The sequence below is a fragment of the Mustela nivalis genome (genome assembly GCF_964662115.1).
Source record: "Mustela nivalis genome assembly, chromosome: X".
Lineage (NCBI taxonomy): Eukaryota > Metazoa > Chordata > Mammalia > Carnivora > Mustelidae > Mustela > Mustela nivalis.
Window position 1 is genome coordinate 19517289 of NC_139040.1, and position 18200 is coordinate 19535488.

Here is an 18200-nt window from a genome sequence, read left to right on the forward strand (position 1 = left end):
TTACAAAATTTATGCTTCTTTTTTTTTTTTCTTTCTCTGTCCTCCCCCTCCCCACCAGCCATACCATTAACTTAAAATCTGTTGTTTAACAGGCAGTTAGCACAGACATTAAAATAGTTGGGGGGTAAGGTATTGTTTTTGTGGCCCATCTATGCTTTTGCTGTTTTTGTCTAAATATTAGGTAAGGAAATATGGAAAGAATGCAGTGATGCAATCTCAAAACTAAACCACCATAGTCGACTATTCAACCTAGACCAGGGTAATATGAGTTCACTGGGGTCTCAGGAGCCCAGGAGGCCAAGGATGGGAATGACAGACCTTAGTCCAGAAAAGCCCAACAGAGTCTCCAGTGCAGCTAGCCCTTGCTTTTCCTGACTGAGAAAGCTTCCAAGATCCTAATGGTGGAGCGTATTGGACTTCCCGGACCCCTGCCTCCAACCTCAACCTATTCTCTTGGCTCACATACAGCTTATAACCTTGAAGTGACAAGGACTATTCTGAGATTCTTCAGTCTGTGCCAGCCCATCTTGAAATAGCAAAGGAGGCCCCCAGCTCCAGCTCAGAGAAGGGGGAGAAGAGACCCCCACAGGGCAACCAAATGGTTTCTTTCTTAACGGGAGCTAAAACAGTGGAAAGATAAAGATTAAGTGGGGTTAAGATCATGATTGATTATTTGCTCAGCATTCTTTATAGTATAGTTGTATATAGCTCAGGGGTTAAAAGTATGGGCTCTGAAACTGTAACTGCCTGAATTTACATTTCAGTTGCAGCATTAACTGCATCTGTGACCTTGGGCAACTTCTAGCTTCTTTGTCTTTCATTTTCTTTATCTGTAAAATGGGTATGATGAATATTACCAACCTCATAGGCTTGTGAGAATTAGATTACGTAATACATATAAGCCTTAAAACGGTGTTTGGCACATAATAAGCATTTAATCAGTACTAGGAATTAATATCATTATTGTTAGGTGAATAATACAGGTGAGTAAAAAGGCTAAAAAGTGTGCAGAACTTGCCTAAAGTCACACAGCTATTAAATAGTAGAGCCAATATTTGATGTGGCGTCTATCTGGCTCAAAATCTATATTTCTTCCACTATACCTTGTTGCCTTTACAAATGCAGGATATATGCTGTGAGTTCCTTGGAGAGGTGTATGCCAAGACCTGTGTCCTTCTTCCTTGCTACACCCCACCCCCACTGCAGCTGCCATCTGGAGGCTGGCTTGGCACTCTAGCTTCTTGTATGTCTAGTTAAAAACCTTGAATATCCATGGGGCACCTGGGTGGCTTAGGCAGCTAAGTGTCTGACTCTTGATTTTAGCTCAGGTCCTGATCACAGAGTTGTGAGATCATGCCCCACTTCAGGCTCCATGCTCGGCGTAGAGCCTGCTTAAGATCCTCTCTCTCCTTCTCTCTCTGCCTCTGCCCCTCCCCCATCAAAAAAAAACCACCTTGAATATCCTTGTAACTGCTCCAGTATGGAGGTGGCTGCATCCAGGACCCTCCAGCTTATAGACTAAACCAATGAAGCTTCCAGGATGAGGGTTAGTTTGAGAAACCACTCTCTACACTGAGGTTCTCATCTGTATACCTTGAGAATCAAGTTATTATCTCCCAACCTCTACCCTGCCACTCTCACAGCCCTTGTGAAAATGGTTACGTACAATATAGGCTAGCACAGAACCTTTCCCCTTCCCTCCCTACCCTTCCCTCCTCTTCCCCAAGAAAGAATATGTTGTGACATCCTGATCCCCTTGAGGGTCTCTTTGATCCATTCATGGAGACACTCATAGGGAAATAAAGCCCTTGCTTGTCTAATAGTATCATCTTTCTCAAGCCATCTCGGAGTCGTGTCTTCCAAAAGCTCCTGTCAGTTCTCTCACCCTGCATAGCCATGATGCAAGCTGTGGTGTCACTGCTGGTGACGTCTGTAATCAGAGAGAGTGGGATGTGCCTGGGGCTTCAGTGCATTGTTCACAAATAATGATGGATTGTTAATTTTCAAAGAAAATGAAGAGGGATTCAAAATAGCCTGCAATGCACAATATATTGCTTCATGAGCAATAAATACCAAACAGAAGATAAAACCTTGAGCCCTAGGCTTAATGCAGAACCAAAACATGATTTATCCTGCTGTTTACTTTCCCTTAGCCGGAGAACAGAAAGCACAGTGTTACTCTGTTCTAGGACACCCAACCCTGCCCTTGTGCCATAATCTTTTACAACATGTACTTCTTGAGTGCCTACTGTATGTAAAGTCCTGTATGATGTGCTAGAGATGGTGTTTTCTTCTGTGTTCCATGCAAGTATTTCCTAAACTTCCTCTCTCTTTCCTTTGTCACTGTATTCCTAGTGTTATTTGCAAGACTTCCAAGGCACCTAGACTCTCCACTGTGAGGATCATTTCTTTGGTGTGAAGCATAAAATTGGCCATGCTAAAAATGTTAGTGGATTCTTGATGGAGGAAGTGGTCCGATTTGTTTTAGTACAATGGCATAAGGGAGTAGCTGGGAGGTGGGATTGGCTGCACATGTGGTAAATGGGAAGGGATGGTGAGGAAGCCAAGGGTATGGGATACCAGGGTGGCTCAGTCAGTTAAGTGACTGCCTTCAGCTCAAGTCATGATCCCAGCATCCTGGGATTGAGTCCCGCATTGGACTCTCTGCTCAGCAGGGAGCCTGCTTCTCCCTCTGCCTGCCCTCCTCCTTGTGCTTGTATGCTCTGTCTCATTCTCTCTCTTTCTCTGAGAAAAGTAAGAAAGTAAGTAATAAATAAATAAATAAATAAATAAAATCTTAAAAAAAAAAAAGAGGCCAAGGGTATAAAGCACTCTCCAGTAAGAACACATGGAAATTGCTGCAGTGGAGCAAGGTTTCTCAGCCTTTGCACTATTGACACTTTGGGTCAGATAATTTTTTTTCTGTGGCTGGGGTTGGAGGTGTCCTGTACATTGTAGAATGTTTAGCAGTATCCCTGGCCTCCCCCCACCAGATTCCAGTAGCACCTCCTACCTCCAATCATGACGATCAAAGGTATCTCCAAATATTGCTAAATGTTCCCCGATGCAGGAGTGGGCAACTTAGCCCCAGTTAAGAATTCCTGCTATAGAGGACCTAGGGAACACCCACCTGTGTAATGATGAACTCGATAGCCCTCCCAGCTCAAATATTTTATAACTTTATGCTTTCCGCAGTTTAATATCGTATAGTGGTTAAGAGCATGAATTGTGGAATCAGACTACCTAAGTATGAATCCTAGCTTCACTGCAAGCTAACTGTATCACCTTTGACAGGTTGCTTAACCTCTCTGTTCCTGTTACTTCAACAGAAAATGGGGATGATGAGAGGTCTTACTTCATAGGGTTGTTGTGAGTTTTAAGTGAATGTACTAAAGTGCCTAGAACAGTGCCTGGCACATAATAAGTATTAAATAAGTATTAAGTATTTTTAGTCTTGTTATAATTACTATCATTAACACTATTATTCACCATTTATCTAAGTACTGGTATGTTCCAGAGGTCTGTTTCACCCAGCTTTGGACCACTATCTTCCTTCTGCAGAAATGACTAGAGGGCTAAGTCCACGGTGCAGTACTACACAATGCAAAGAGATTTTATTTGGCTGTGGGTCTATGAAATAGGCTTTGCAGGTAAGCCCCACTTTATACAGTTGCTGGGTTCTTCCAGAGTTCACTTATTTAAAAGAACACTAATTGACACCTACTTTGAGCTAATCACTGTTGAATACGATAAAAGTAAATGAGATTTATATCCCCTGCCCTCAAGGAGCTAACAAATATGGCTGCTACGTTCACATTTATTTTAGTAAGTTTAATTACCTTTAAATTTTCAAAGAAATTCTAGTCAGTTCCTTTTTACTCAGAAGGAATTCATTTGTGATGAAAAACATCTTCCCATCTACAGATATATCTTCCTTAAAGTTTGTATTTATGTAATTGTTGTTTTCTTATATATAATCAGCATGTTAAGATTATAACACCTCAAATAATCACCATTTATCTTCCCCTCACTGTCCATTTAAAATTTTCAGTATTTAGTCCTCAGAAGAAACCCACCAAAAGAGATTTTATCTTAATAAAACAACAGAGTAGTATCTGAATAGCTTGGCACCTGCTATACACCTACGTTCTTCTGGGAAGAAGAATGTCTTTGCAGGACCCTCCTACCTATGTCATAGATTTCCTCATGCATTTGTTTAAAATCATTTATTAAACATCTGCTCTGTGTCAAAAACAGTGTCTAGGCACTAGAAATAACAAAGAGGAATAAGGGAATCCAGAGTTTAGGAGGAGAGGCAGACACAGAAAGAGGTGATCAAAAATACAATGTGAAAAGGGCTATCATAGTAATGTGTTCAATGAGCTAAGGGAGCATAGAAGATAAAGGGCTCTTTGAGAGGGAGTTCAGTGAGATGGATAAAACTGTGGGCATTAGTACCAGAGCTGCCTGGGTTCATTTTCCTGTTTTACCCCTTATTAGCTGTGCAATATTAAGCTGATCACTTAAACTGCCTGTGCCTCTGTTTCATCATCTGTATAATGTATTATTATAATTCCTGTATATGCTTTGTCTCTCAGTAGACTTTGAACCCTTCAAGGGCTAGGACTACTTCATTATGATCATCTTAATTATTACCATATTACTGTTACTACCTACCAAGTACTTACTATCAGTCAGAAGCCATGCTGAGTTCTTTACCCACATTATCTAATTTAATCTTCAACAAGCCTATGAGGTCGATGCTATCATTTTCCTAAATTTGTAGCTTGCCATTTTTTTTAATCATCAAACCCAGTTCTTTATTCAGAAGACTTACCATAGTATGTAATTATTTTATGTTTGTCTGTATTTTAATATCTCCCTCTTGCACTAGAGAGCTTCATAAGAACAAGGTTAAGGCCTGTTTGACTCACCATATTGTCTTCAATGTCTAGGATGGACCCTGACACATAGAAAATGTTCAGTGAGCATACAGCAAATATAAAAGGAAGGCTGGAAGGCAGACCGGCAAGAAGAAAAGAAAAGGGAGAAACAGAATGAGCATATTATGGTTACTTAGTAGAGCTAGACTCTGGTCCCAAATCATCTGACTCTCAAATGCATATTCTTTATCACTAGGCAAGATTGCTTCCTACGCTTAACAAACCTTCCATAAATGCTGGTTGACAAAACTCTCTCCTCAGCTTTGCACAATACTGTGTAATAAAATTACGGCAAGCATAAAAGCCAATGGATATAAGCCTGGGCATAAAAAAGAGAATTACAGGAGAGTAAATTGCCAGAGAAGGACAGCTTTGTCTTAATAAAAAGAGTATGGTTGATGAGATAACACCAACATACTGAACTTGTTTCAAAGGAAATAAAGGAAACATATGAAATAATTAATTCTACTACAGAATGGGTGTATCACAGAATGTGTATGTATGTGTGTGTCTGTGTGTGTGTGTTTTCTTCAAGATCAAATAACTGACAATAATTGACTAGTTCAATCAACTGAAGTATAATATAAAAATAAACAGATGGCAATGACTTGATAGTTATGGAGCAATACCAAGTTAAAATGGCTAATTACTTCCAAGTATTTTATTCTTCTGGCACTAATGAACTTTTGCTCCAAAGTGCCATAAATTCAATCAACTTACCCTAGAAGGCATTCATTCACAATTACTCTACAACTTGTGATCTTGAGGAGTCGCCACACAAGGCAGAACAGAAAACCAGCATAGCAGGAAATGTTCTTCAGATGGGTAAGGAATTTTGAAGACTATTTGACAGCACTTGATACTTGACTTCTCAATATTCTTGGCCACTGCCAGTGAATGTAGGACTTACGGGGAAATGAGCAATCTCTTCCTTTAGTGACATGGGATGACTTTCATAACACACTGGAAATTGCTAGATGTCCGTTTTTAGTCTAGAAAGTGAATCAGGTCTGGACTTAACTTTTCCACCATTAAGTGATGATTCTAAACAGATGTTCAGCACAGCATATTTTGTTACTGCAGACCTTAAATCCAGATTGCTGCCAGACAGAAGATCATCTGGGATTTCTCTTTGAAAGTAAAAATTTACAAGCTTGCTGATATGTACGACTGTGCCTATATGGGAGAAAGATTATAGCTAATGCTATCAAACTAAATTATTAGTTGGGTTCATCTATCTCTAGTTGTAACCCTCAGTAAATTTCTACATGTCAATTCAGTTGTCCTGGAAAGAGAATTAGTTTAGCAAATATGCTATCCCTTTTAAGACAATTTTATCATTCTGAAAAGGTATATAAATAATCAGTTGCCACTGCATGGATTGCTTTTTGCCTAAAATCAATGTAAGTTGACTTTCTTATTCATTCATCCAAATTTTTCTTGAATTCCTACTTTATACCAGACACTGAAAAGAAACAAAGACACCTAAAACCAAGTCCCTTATGTAAAGGAGCACACAGGCTAGCTAGCAGAAGAGAAACATGTAATTCAAGAGAGACTATAATTCAAGGCAGTCGATGATAATGTTCAGTTATTCTTGCTTCCTGGAATGCCCTTAAACCCTAATCCTCCATTTACTACCTGGAGGAAAATTCTATCCCTCCTTAAAGACTCATTTCAAATTATTCTTACACAGTGAAACCTTCCCTAGTGTTCCTCTTTCTCTCTGTGCCCCAAACACAACCAAAAGCCATTCCAGCAGATTTAATTATTCCTTCTCTATTCTCATAGCACTTTCCTCATAGTTTTACTGCAGCACTTATTAAAATAATTTATATTTAGTTGTTTGTATGTCATGCTCTCATTGTATTATGAGTTTTTCCAGAGCAGTAAATGAATTTTATTCATCTCCATATTTCTAGTCACTAACACATGACCTGACATATTAGTAAGACTCAATAAAAGTTTGGTTTAGGGGAAAAGAGTGAGAGAATAAGCAAACACATAAAAACCAAATTCTAGATAAAATGTTAATGATAATACACTAGGAGGGAGTAATTGATTCCAGGGAGGTGGTTTCACAGACAAGGTAACATTTCAGATGACCCGTGAAAAATGAGTAGGATTTGACAGGTAGAGATGGGTGTTGGGGGAATAGAGGGAAATGAAAAAGCAGAGCTCCTTAAGAATTTAAGAACTGAATTTATCATAGCAAAATAATGCTGTTAATTACACATGGTCCTTATCTAAACCATCTGGTTCATGTAAACAAGCCTATCAGGAACTCTACTTGCTAACATTTTAATAGGCACTTTGAATTAATATATATTTTTAAAATAGTAATACTGTACATCTTTTTTTTTAAAAAAAACTGATAATTTAGATAATTCTCTCCCCTCCCCAGAAATTAGTCCAGAGTTTGGCTAGGTTGGTACGTTGTAAATTCTCATTTTTTGATCTCAGAATTCTTTATTAAGAATAATTCTTGGGTTAAGGACATTGAGGAGGGTATGTGCTATGGTGAATGCTGTAAACTGTGTAAGACTGAAGATTCACAGACCTGTACCCCTGAAGCAAATAATACATTATATGTTAATTAAAAAAAAATTCCTGATTCTCTTATGTTTCCCAGAACTACAGAGCCAATGAGGAGCCAGACTCTTGCAAGAAAGTATTTTTGGTATGGGGGCCCAGTCCTTCTAAACCTAGATGTTTCCTCTTGAAGTCATTCTGCAGCTATTAGAGAAAATCAGGGTGCATATTCAGTGATCTAAAAAGGCCCCTTCCAGCTATAATATTCCCTAAAACGTGTCTCACCTGGACTGGAGATTGGGTGTTCAGTTGAACCAAATAATCAATATGTAAACTCTTGACCCAAATAATCAATATGTAAACTCTTGACCCAAAGGATATTTGATGCCCCATGTTTGTTTCCTTAATAACATTTACAAGGAGACTGTTTCTAGCCATAATATGCCTTCATAGGAGAGCACTGAAAACTGGGTATGAGGGCTAGAGTTACTACCCATAGAGAAATTGCCAGTTCTGAAATGTGACTTCTGACTATAGTAACAAATGCTTAAGGCCATTAGTCACTCTGTGTGGGGGCGGAGGCAGTGGTTTATGGAGAAGATACATAGACAGCATAGAAGAATGATAAAAACTAATATTTCAGAAATAATGTTTCTGGACATTTGCATTTACTTGTTCTGATCATTTAGTGCCCAAAATAGCACTTTTCTTAAAAAAAAAAAAAAGAATCATCCTTATGTTCCCAGGTTAGAACGATGTGATAGATGTTAGCAAATAGCAAGCTACTATTAGAAGGGTTGCCTTCAGGAGTATAATTGGCAGGAGTGTACATGAGAGGTAAGAGAAGAGCCATGGAAAGATTTTTCTAAGGCAATAATTAATCAGAGGGAAATTTCCCAAAATAAGTCTTTCTGTGCTCCAATGACTTATGATTATATATCTCCCAACTATGAAGTATATACATGCACACGCACATATAACCCAGTTCAATGTCTGTTTATGTCATCACTCCCCTCTTGCTTCTGTATCTAATAACTACCCATCACTCAAGACATGCTCTATAGAAATCTGGCCCATTTGTTCAAATCCTATCTTCTCCATGAAGTCTTTCCCACCTACTCAAGCCACAGTAACTTTTCATTCCATAAACTTCAATAACATTTCTGGTCAATTCCATTCAATTCTTTGATTCTTAATTGTTCACTGGAGATAATAAAGCGAAGTGGCTAAAAGTATATAACCTGGGTGACCTCAGACAACATAGGTGATCTTCAAAAGCCTCTCATCTATTAGGGATACCTAGGTGGCTCAGTGAGTTAAGCATCTGACTCTTGGTTTTGGTTCAGATTGTGATCTCATGGGTCCTGGGATCCAGCCCCAATCATGCTCCTGCTCAGTGGGGAGTCTGCTTAAAGATAATCTCCCTCTCTACCCCTCCCCCACTCTCTCACGTGCACACACTCTCTCTAATATAAACAAATCTTTAAAAATAAATAAAATCCTCTCATCTATTAAATTGAGATATAAATAGTTCCTCCTGTAAAGTTGTTTTAAAAGTTAAATGAGAATAATGCATGCCAAGTGCTTTACCTAGCACGTAGTGAGTGTTCAATAATTATTGGTAGTAATGGATGAAGGTGGTGAGAGTAGTGATAATAGTAATAATCATTACCACCATCACTGGTCTCTTAAGTTAGATTGTAGAACCTTTGAAGGCAGGGACTATGTATTCTATCTGCTTCTATCTATACTCTCTGATGTACCCCTAATTCCCCAAACATTTAGTTGGCTAATTTGATATCTGTAGATTGTGTATCCATTTCTATTCAATGCTACTCCCTCAAAGATATGAAATAACATCAAAAATATAATTTTTCATTTCTTATTGCTACTATGGAAGCCCTTGGATGATTTTTCTTCGTTTGCATGCATGAGTAATTTGGATGGAAGCTGCTGAAGTAATTGTAATTCAACTAGACTATGAGAAGAATGAGAAGCATCCCAAACTCCTATGGTATATACAGTTGGGGGGGGAAAAAACAGAAAACTATAAAACTTTGATGAATGAAATCAAAGAACTGGGGTACCTGGGTGGCTCATTCGGTGAAGCCTCTGCCTTCGGCTCAGGGCATGATCCCAGGACCCTGGGCTCCCTGCTCAATGGGAAGTCTACTTCTCCCTCTCACACTCCCCTTGCTTGTGTTCCCTCTCTCGCTGTCTCTTTCTCTCTGTCAAATAAATAAAATCTTTAAAACAAAAACAACAAAAAAGATTTCAAAGAACAAAATAAATGGAGAGATATTTCATGTCCATTGATAGGAAGACACAGTACTGCCAAGATGTCAGTTCTTCTCAACTTGATTTGATGCAGTCCCCATCAAAATCCAAACAAGTTATTCTGTGTATATCAACAAACTGATGCTTAAGTTTATATGGAGAGGCAAAAGGCCCAGAATACCCAGCACAATATTGAAGAAGAACAAAGTTGGAAGGCTGATGCTACCCAACTTCAAGATTTACTATAAAGCTACAGTGATCAAGCCACTGTGGTACTGGTGAAATAATAGACAAGTAGATCAGTGGAGTAGAATAGAGAAATAGACTCCACAAATAGAGTCAACTGATCTTTGGCAGAGGAGTAAATGCAATACAATGGAGCAAAGATGGTCTCTTCCAACAAATGTGCAAGAACTGGAAATTCACATACCAAAAAAAAAAAAAAAATCTAGACCCAGATTTCATACACATCACAAAAATTAACTCAAAATGGATCATAGACCTAAATGTGCAATGCAAAACTATAAAACTCCTAGCAGATAACATAAGAGAAAACCTAAAGGACCTTGGATATGGTGATGGCTTTAAATACAACACCAAAGTCATGATCCATTAAAGAAATTATTGATAAGCTGGAGTTCATTAAAATTAAAATCTTCTCTTTTGCAGAAGACACTGTAAAGAGACTGAGAATACAAGCCACAGACTGGTAGAAAATATTTGCAAAATATGCATCTGATAAAGGACTATTGTCTAAAATATACAAAGAAATCTTAAAACACAGTAAGAAAACAACCCAATTTTAAAACCTGTCAAAAAAAAAACTTTAATAGATACCTCATTTAAAAAGATATGCAGATAGAAAATAAGCATATGGAAAGATGCTCCACATTATGTACCATCAGGAAAATGCAAAGTAAAACAATAAATACCACTAGACAACTATTAGAGTGGCCAGAATCCAGAACTCTGACAACACTAAATACTGGTGATGCTATGGAGCAACAGAAACTCTCATTTATTGCGGATGGGAATGCAAAATGGTACAGGTACTTTGGAAGACAGGTTGACAGTTTCTTATAAAACTAAACATGCTCTCAGTACAGTCCACTGATTGTGCTGTTTGGTGTTTACCCAAAGGTGGTGAAAACTTATGCCCACACAAAAATGTGCACATGTATGTTTATAGTAGTTTTATTCGTAATTGTCAAAACTTAGAAACAACTGCACTGTCCTTCAGTAGGTGAATGGATAAACTCTGGTGCATCCATATGATGGAATATTATCCAGGACTAAAAGGAAATGAGCTATCAGACCATGACAAGACACAGAGGAACATTAAATGCATACTACCAAGTGAGAAAAGCCAATCTGAAAAGACTGCATGTTGTATGATTCAAACTATATGACATTATAGAAAAGGTGAAATTATGGAGATGGAATAAGATAAGTATGGCCAGGGGTTGGGGGCAGGGAAGGGTGAATAAGCAAGCACAGCACAGAGAATTTTTAGGGCAGTGAAAATATTCTGTATGATACCATAATGATGTATACATGTTATTATATATTTGTCCAAAACCATGGAATGTACAACACCCAGAGTGAACCCTAAAGTAAACTATGGCATTTAGGTGATTATGATGCATCAGTGTAGACTCATCAGTTGTCAAAAATGTGCTTCTCTGGTGCAAAATGTTGATAATGAAGGGACTGTGCATGTGTGGGGGGGCAAGGGGCCCATGTGAAATCTCTGTAACTTCTCCTTAATATTGCTGTGAACCTAAAACCGCTCTAAAAAAATAAAGTCTTCATTAAAAAAAAAAAAACACAAGGGAAGGAAGGAACAGAGGGAGCAGAGAGAAAGAAACACACTAAAATGCCATCTGGTAAACTGCTTTCAAATTCTGTGACTTACTGCCAATTCAAGCCGTATCATTTTAACCCTTGTAAAGAGCTGGAGTTAAAGCCCTAACTACCATTTATCCATTAGTCCATTTCTGTAAAGAGTTTGACAGTTTGTTAAGCAGACTACATACTGAAACCTTAATACAACAAATTATTTTGCTTGTCATTTCTCTTTAGCTGATAATAGTAGAACTCTGAATGTGGATTCCACTGCAATGACACTACCTATGTCCGATCCAACTGCATGGGCCACAGCAATGAATAATCTTGGAATGGCACCATTGGGAATCGCTGGACAACCAATTTTACCTGGTATGCTATTTTTAATCACATCACAAGTGTTTCTTTTTATTGGCCATGTGGTAATAAATATAACAGTATGACACAACTTCTTTTGAAGTTGGCATTTACCAGATTCTGCCTAGAGTGTGCATTTTTTGTAATATGAGCTTTGTGGGATGGGTGGCCAGAAGTTACTAGTATACTCCCTATTGCACTATGGGCAAGGTAGGAATATATATGATGCAGGATATGATCATTAAATATTTAAATAGCTCATTGAAATAAAAGACAACAAGATTTGGCAGGGAATTACAAAGTTTATTTAATTTTATAGATTTAGAGGAGACAAACACGGAGTGGAAATGAGATTTGACTTAGACATCTCAAAAATCAGATTCATAAAGTGGGGAAAAGGAGATGGTGGGACCATCCCAAAGTTGTTCATATTGAGTAACTGTTTCAATTTTTTTAAACAAAGTAACCAGTAAGAGAATGGGCATGGTGTACTAATGCCATCTCCACTAAAGATAAAATCAGAAGAAAAATGCCACAGCATCTGAAGCATTTGGTTTAAACACACACAAAGAAGTCTTCTGTGCTTTCAGAACTATTAACTATTAAAATGGATTTGTGAAGACATTAGGAAATTGCCATCTCAGGAAGCCTTGGTTGGGTTCTTTTAAAATACCCTAAACATTAATCTCCCCAGGTTCATTTAATTGTGATCCTTCTTAAATGAATGACAGAACCAGGCTGATCAAGTACCTTGCTACTCAAAATATAATCTGCATAATCCAGGTGTTAAGAAGCCCAGAATTTTCAACCCCAGCTCAGAGCTACTGAATCAGAAGCTGTATTTTAACATGATCCCCAGGTTATTGACAAATACAGTAAAGTTGAGAAATGGATCTAGAGTGATGCCGCTTTGTTGTGCCATTTGTTTATATAGTTAATGACCCCCACTCCCCCCAAAATAATTTCACAACTCCAGTTCAGATTTTGAATCCTTGTAAGTTATAATGGGAACGTGGTAGGGAAGGCAATGATGCTTAATAATCTTAATAATAAATTAAGAAATGTGATTACATAGAAACTGGGAAACCAGCATTAAAGTAGCCAAATATAAAGAAAAAAATATGTGAACGAGAAATGGGTGGAGAGCAAAGGAACTTGGATTTTATATATGTCAGAGGCAAAGAACTCTCCCATCGAACTATACTTCATGCTCTCGACTATAGTTGACTAGATCGCATCCTGCTCCGTTAGACCAACATGTTTGAAATGAGCAACCAGGGATCCTTTGAGGGCCGAATGATTGGACCATTGATCTCCTTGGGTTTTGAATGACTATTGGGGGCAATCTGGAATCAGCAGGTGCTATGGCAGGAGCCAGTATTACATAATAGTTAAGCGCTCAGAACTGGAGTCAATCTGCCTGACTTCCAAGCCTATTTCTTTCACTACTTTATTTTGAGTTGTTAAATATCTTCTAGGAGACTCAGTTTTTTCATTCATAAAATCAGACTAATAATACTTAACCCCTAGGGGTTTTGTGACAATTAATTGTGCTTAGAATGATGCCTGGCACTTAGTTAGTGCTCAGACATGTTGGTTATTATAATACTTTAAAATCATTGTTAATATATTTCTTACAGATATTTCTAAAGGGTGTAATAGGTCTTTAAATTTAGTTCTTCATTATTTCACTGTAATACAATTTAAACTAAAACATTATATATTATTTTATAGCTCCATATGGAGTTGTCCTGAGTCACAATCTCTTATACTATAGAGTTTATGGAAATCTGAACTGTATGGATCTATGACCTGGGAAAAATGTTGAGGCCATATCTGCTCTGATGCCAAGGGGACTCTATGTGAGTTATAGCAGATAATTTGTAAATTACCACATCAAAACATAAACCTGTGCTCACACAGTAATCTTTGATACTTAGCCACCCGTCTATAATGTGGTGGGAGAAAAGCTTAGCATTGAGAGCAACAAAATCATCCAAACCATCATTATAGGCCCAAAGCTTATGCTGGGGACAATAATTGGCCTAAAAAACTGGGTACATTTTCTTAACAGTAACTCAGAGGGTTGTTCTTGCAGAGAAGGTATCTTGCTTAGTATTTAACAACATAGGCCTCAAAGACAGACTACTTGGGTTTGGGATCCTTGCTGTGCTGCTTGCTAGCTATATGCCCTCTCTCTAGTTACTTGACCAGTCTGTACCTCAGTTCCCTCATCTCTAAAATAGGAATAACTATAGTATCTACTTCATAGGATTATTGTGAAGATTAAATAATATACTTAGCTCAATGTTTGGCCTATAATAAGCGCTCCATAAAGGTTTATTAGTATTATTACTATTAGTGGTACTATATTCTGTTTAAGATAAAGGAAATACTAAAATACCTCCTTCAAATGGCTGCTAAGCTGCCACTTAAATTGAAAGCATTTGGGTGCTGTGCAGCCACTGTCAGCTCTAATGAGTGTTCCTCACATCCACTTCCAATGAGACATTTGAAGCGCTGAGAGTGATTTTAATTTCTACTTCTAGCCCCTTTTCTCTATATCCTATTTTCTTAAGCACTATGAAGAAATAGATTCTCAGGGTCTCCTTCAACTTTGTGATTCAGTGATCTTTTAGCTCTGCTCTAAGGAAAGTTATTTGACTTTTTGGAAACCAGGTCTTAAAAATGCAGATATTTTTTAAAGATTTACTCATTTATTTATTTGAGAAAGAGAGAGAGAGGCTGTGCGCATGAGAGAGGGAAGGGACAGACAGAGGAGGAGAGAAGCAGACTCCCCGCTGAGCACAGAGTCCCAAGAGTCCCACCCCAGGCTCTATTACACCACCCTGCCATGGTGACCTAAAGCCCAAAACAAGAGTTGGATGCTGAACTGACTGAGCTACCCAGAAATACGGATACTTAGGTTAGTAGTGCCCTTCTTGTCTTAAAAATACGTGGGACAGTAGTATTGGGCTGAGACATACTTTGTGAAGCTACCTGTAAAATTGCTTGAATTTTGGGTGAACTAATTTTTCTCCTCTGTTAAGGAGGAGAAAATTATTTTAGGAAGTCAGTTTAACAACTGAGATTAGAACATGGATTCTGGTTCTGGATTGCCTAGGTTCAAATAAATCTGTGTTCTACCATTAAGTAGCTGTGTGAACACTGGCAATTTACCAAACATCTCTAGGCCTCAGTTTCTACATCTGTAAGACAAAGATAATAATAGCACCTATGTCATAGGGTTGTTGTGAAGATTAATGAGTAAATAAGTATGTTAAAGTCCTGGAATGATGCCTGGTTCACAATAACCTCTCAGTGAACTTAACAATTATTACTGTCTCAAGTTCACATCTGATATATGGCTCACAAAAAATTGAATTATGTCTCATTTGTATTCTTAGCAACAATGAAGTGTAGTGAATGCAGAAACAAAATCTTCCCCAGGAAAGGTGCTGGATGATGGCACCATTGACTGCTCCCTGTAAATCTGAGGGGGTGTCCACAGAAATGGAAGGTTGGCACCACACTCCAATGCTGCATACCCTTCTTTTTTCCAGGTTTTGGGAAAGTGTCCCTATCATCTTTATTATGTAACATTTTAACCAAATGGGCTAAAACGTCCCCAATCCTCTCTCTGCCCCTCAAGATTCCTTAAAATGGAAATGGCAGCCAATGAGCCACATGGAACTTTTTCCTGAGGTCACCCACTAATGGCTCAGTAATTTAACAACTTTTCTGCCCCTTAGGTTTCCTACTGAGACAGCAGACCTTTTTTTGTGTGCTGTCTCATCTGACCTGTGACAACAGAAAAGGCTTTCGGCACTGATGAAAAACAAATGATACATAAGCTTTCTTGACTTGCCCTGGAGAGCTCAAATCCATACTGTCATGGAAGCTGAGTCTCTTGGACACATACTTGTCATCAGGGCAGTGGGGAGCAGAAACAGGCCAACTCTGGGGTTTGGTTGGGAGCTCCCTTTCATCTAACATAGTGTTTTGTACAGCTGCTGTTCAGTAAAGTTAAGCCATAATGATGGCAGATTAGGAGGTTCCCTCTGACTGGCAGCTGTCTTTCCTGCAGGAATATTTGTTTTTCCAAGCTGGTCAAATAAGACTAATGTTAGTTTTCACATGAAGAGAGGGACCAAAAAGAGTCAGACCTTCTGTTTAAGGAGTATTGTTCTGCCCATCATTGCAGATGAATCCAAGAATGAACCAATTATTGAATACTGTGTGCTGCTTCCTTTATTTTCCCCTCAATTAAAATATCCTTAGCATCCAAATATGGAGCCTATGAAGTCCCAAAGGAGAGAGTCTTTTATTATGGTGTCTCCACTTTATTGACTGTGTCACCTCCATAATAGGAGATGTTGGAAAGTATGTACTTATGGATCTTATTCCCAGAGCAAGACACTGCCCATCCATGGGCATTGTCCTTTTTAAGAAGACAGTTCTCAGGATGCCTGGGTAGCTCAGTCAGTTATGCATCTGCCTTTGGCTCAGGTTGTGATCCAGGGGTCCTGGGATCAAGCCCCCCATCAGGCTCCCTGCTTCTCCCTCTCTCTCTCTGCACCCCCCATACTCTCTCCCCTCTCAAAAAAATAAAATCTTAAAAAAAAAGCGTGGGGGGAGAAGAAGAAGACAGCTCTCACTGAACCCAGAAGGCCAACTCTGATGGGAACAGAAAGAAAGAATGGGATGTGTGACACATGACAGGCCACTGCTCTCCAAGCTCTCCAAGGAGAGTCAGATTTGTGGTTCCATTATTTTTAATATCTTCCACAAAAAGAATATGCCTTCAGTGGCAGATAAGGTTGAAATCCTGAGAAAGGAGAGCACTATTCATCTGCATGGTGGACACTTCACTGAAAGCCAATGACATGTAAAACACTAGAACAAACAGAATTAGTGCCTCCATAAAACAAGCTTAAAGCCTACCCAGTGATCATATTCTCAAGACTCCCCGTGGAAACTATTATAAAACGTGGCCAAGTGATATCATTTGCACATTCATTCATACAAGAAATATTTACTGAGGTCTGCTATATGTGAGGTACTGTGAGAAGCCCTAGGGATAAAGCAATGAACAAAAAGGACAAGATTCCTGCCTTCATACTGGCCTCAGTACTTTTAGAACCCCCATGTTTTCTCTCTAATATATCTCATGTATGAGATGCCTCTTGAATGACAAATCAGAGACTTCCTATCCATTTTGTTCATTTGTGCTTTTATTCATCCATCCATTCATTAAAAGTATATTGAGCTAGGGTCAGGGGGATCCAAAATGGGCATGGCTCAATCCTTGCCTTCAAGCTCAAAGTCCAGTAGCAGAGGCAGCAAAGTCAGTATCACGACACTACAATGTAACAAATGTCTACATAGAAACATACAGAAAAGTACTGTTTTAGCCAGTATAGGATGAGGGGAAGTGATAGGTAAGTGGTCATGATCTAGGAACATTCACAGAAGTGGTAATATTTTCGTTCAGAATCCAGGGATGTATAGGAATGTGGCAGGAGGGAAAAAAAGAGCTAAGGATGGTCCAGGAAGCGGAAATGATGCATCAATGACTGAAAAGTATGTAATAGCGTATGGTACAGGGATAATGATTAAATGTTGAGTGGAATTACATCACCCCATTCCATAAAGACTTTGAGGCAGCTTGTAAGTAAGGTTATAATAAAAAAGAAAAATTATAAGTAAAATAAACCAGCATCTAGGAAAATATAAATGAGTATCAGAGGTGAAGACCAGGTAGGGAGGTTAATTAGAATTCAGATGTGTAGGTTATAGGATCCTACCCAATTTCTAAAGGTGAGCCATACAGTGACCAAATAACCAAAACAAAAAGGGAAACCTGATCAATTACATAATTTGCATTTTCCATGAGGAAAAAATACACCAAACCTCAGAGAAGTCAAACTTTTCATAGCCCTTCCCAATTTTGTGTGTGTTTGATATTTGTGTTCTGAAAAAATCTTTTCACAGGGAGCTTCATATATAGGAATGGAGACTAAGTGTGGTAGCTGAGTGATTTCTGAAGCCCAAGCATGGGTGTGTAGCCCAGGACTAGTCAATTACTTTCCCTAGTTTGTTGCAAAATGTAAGAACCAAAAAATACAGTGATTTCTACATAAAGCTAAATTTGCACAATTGAAAGCACTGTTCTTTATTCTGAGATTATAGACTTTCTATATTTTTGGTTTTAAAATATTCTGTCTTTTATGAACTGTGCAAATG

General features: G+C 38.4%; 1 protein-coding gene across 13 annotated transcripts in view; it reads left to right on the plus strand.

Moving 5' to 3' along the window:
- Positions 1–18200, plus strand: part of ENOX2 (ecto-NOX disulfide-thiol exchanger 2) — a 304031-nt gene that overhangs the window by 223474 nt on the left and 62357 nt on the right. For 8 of the 13 annotated variants that reach the window (XM_082717712.1, XM_082717711.1, XM_082717707.1 and 5 more), the window contains one exon: positions 11835–11969. In XM_082717712.1, coding sequence (XP_082573838.1) covers positions 11873–11969 — 97 coding nt within the window. In that variant the 5' untranslated portion in view covers positions 11835–11872. Of the gene's footprint in view, positions 1–9375; positions 9490–11834; positions 11970–18200 lie in introns of all 13 variants that reach the window. The other 5 variants (XM_082717703.1, XM_082717705.1, XM_082717708.1 and 2 more) reach the window with 1 other exon arrangement.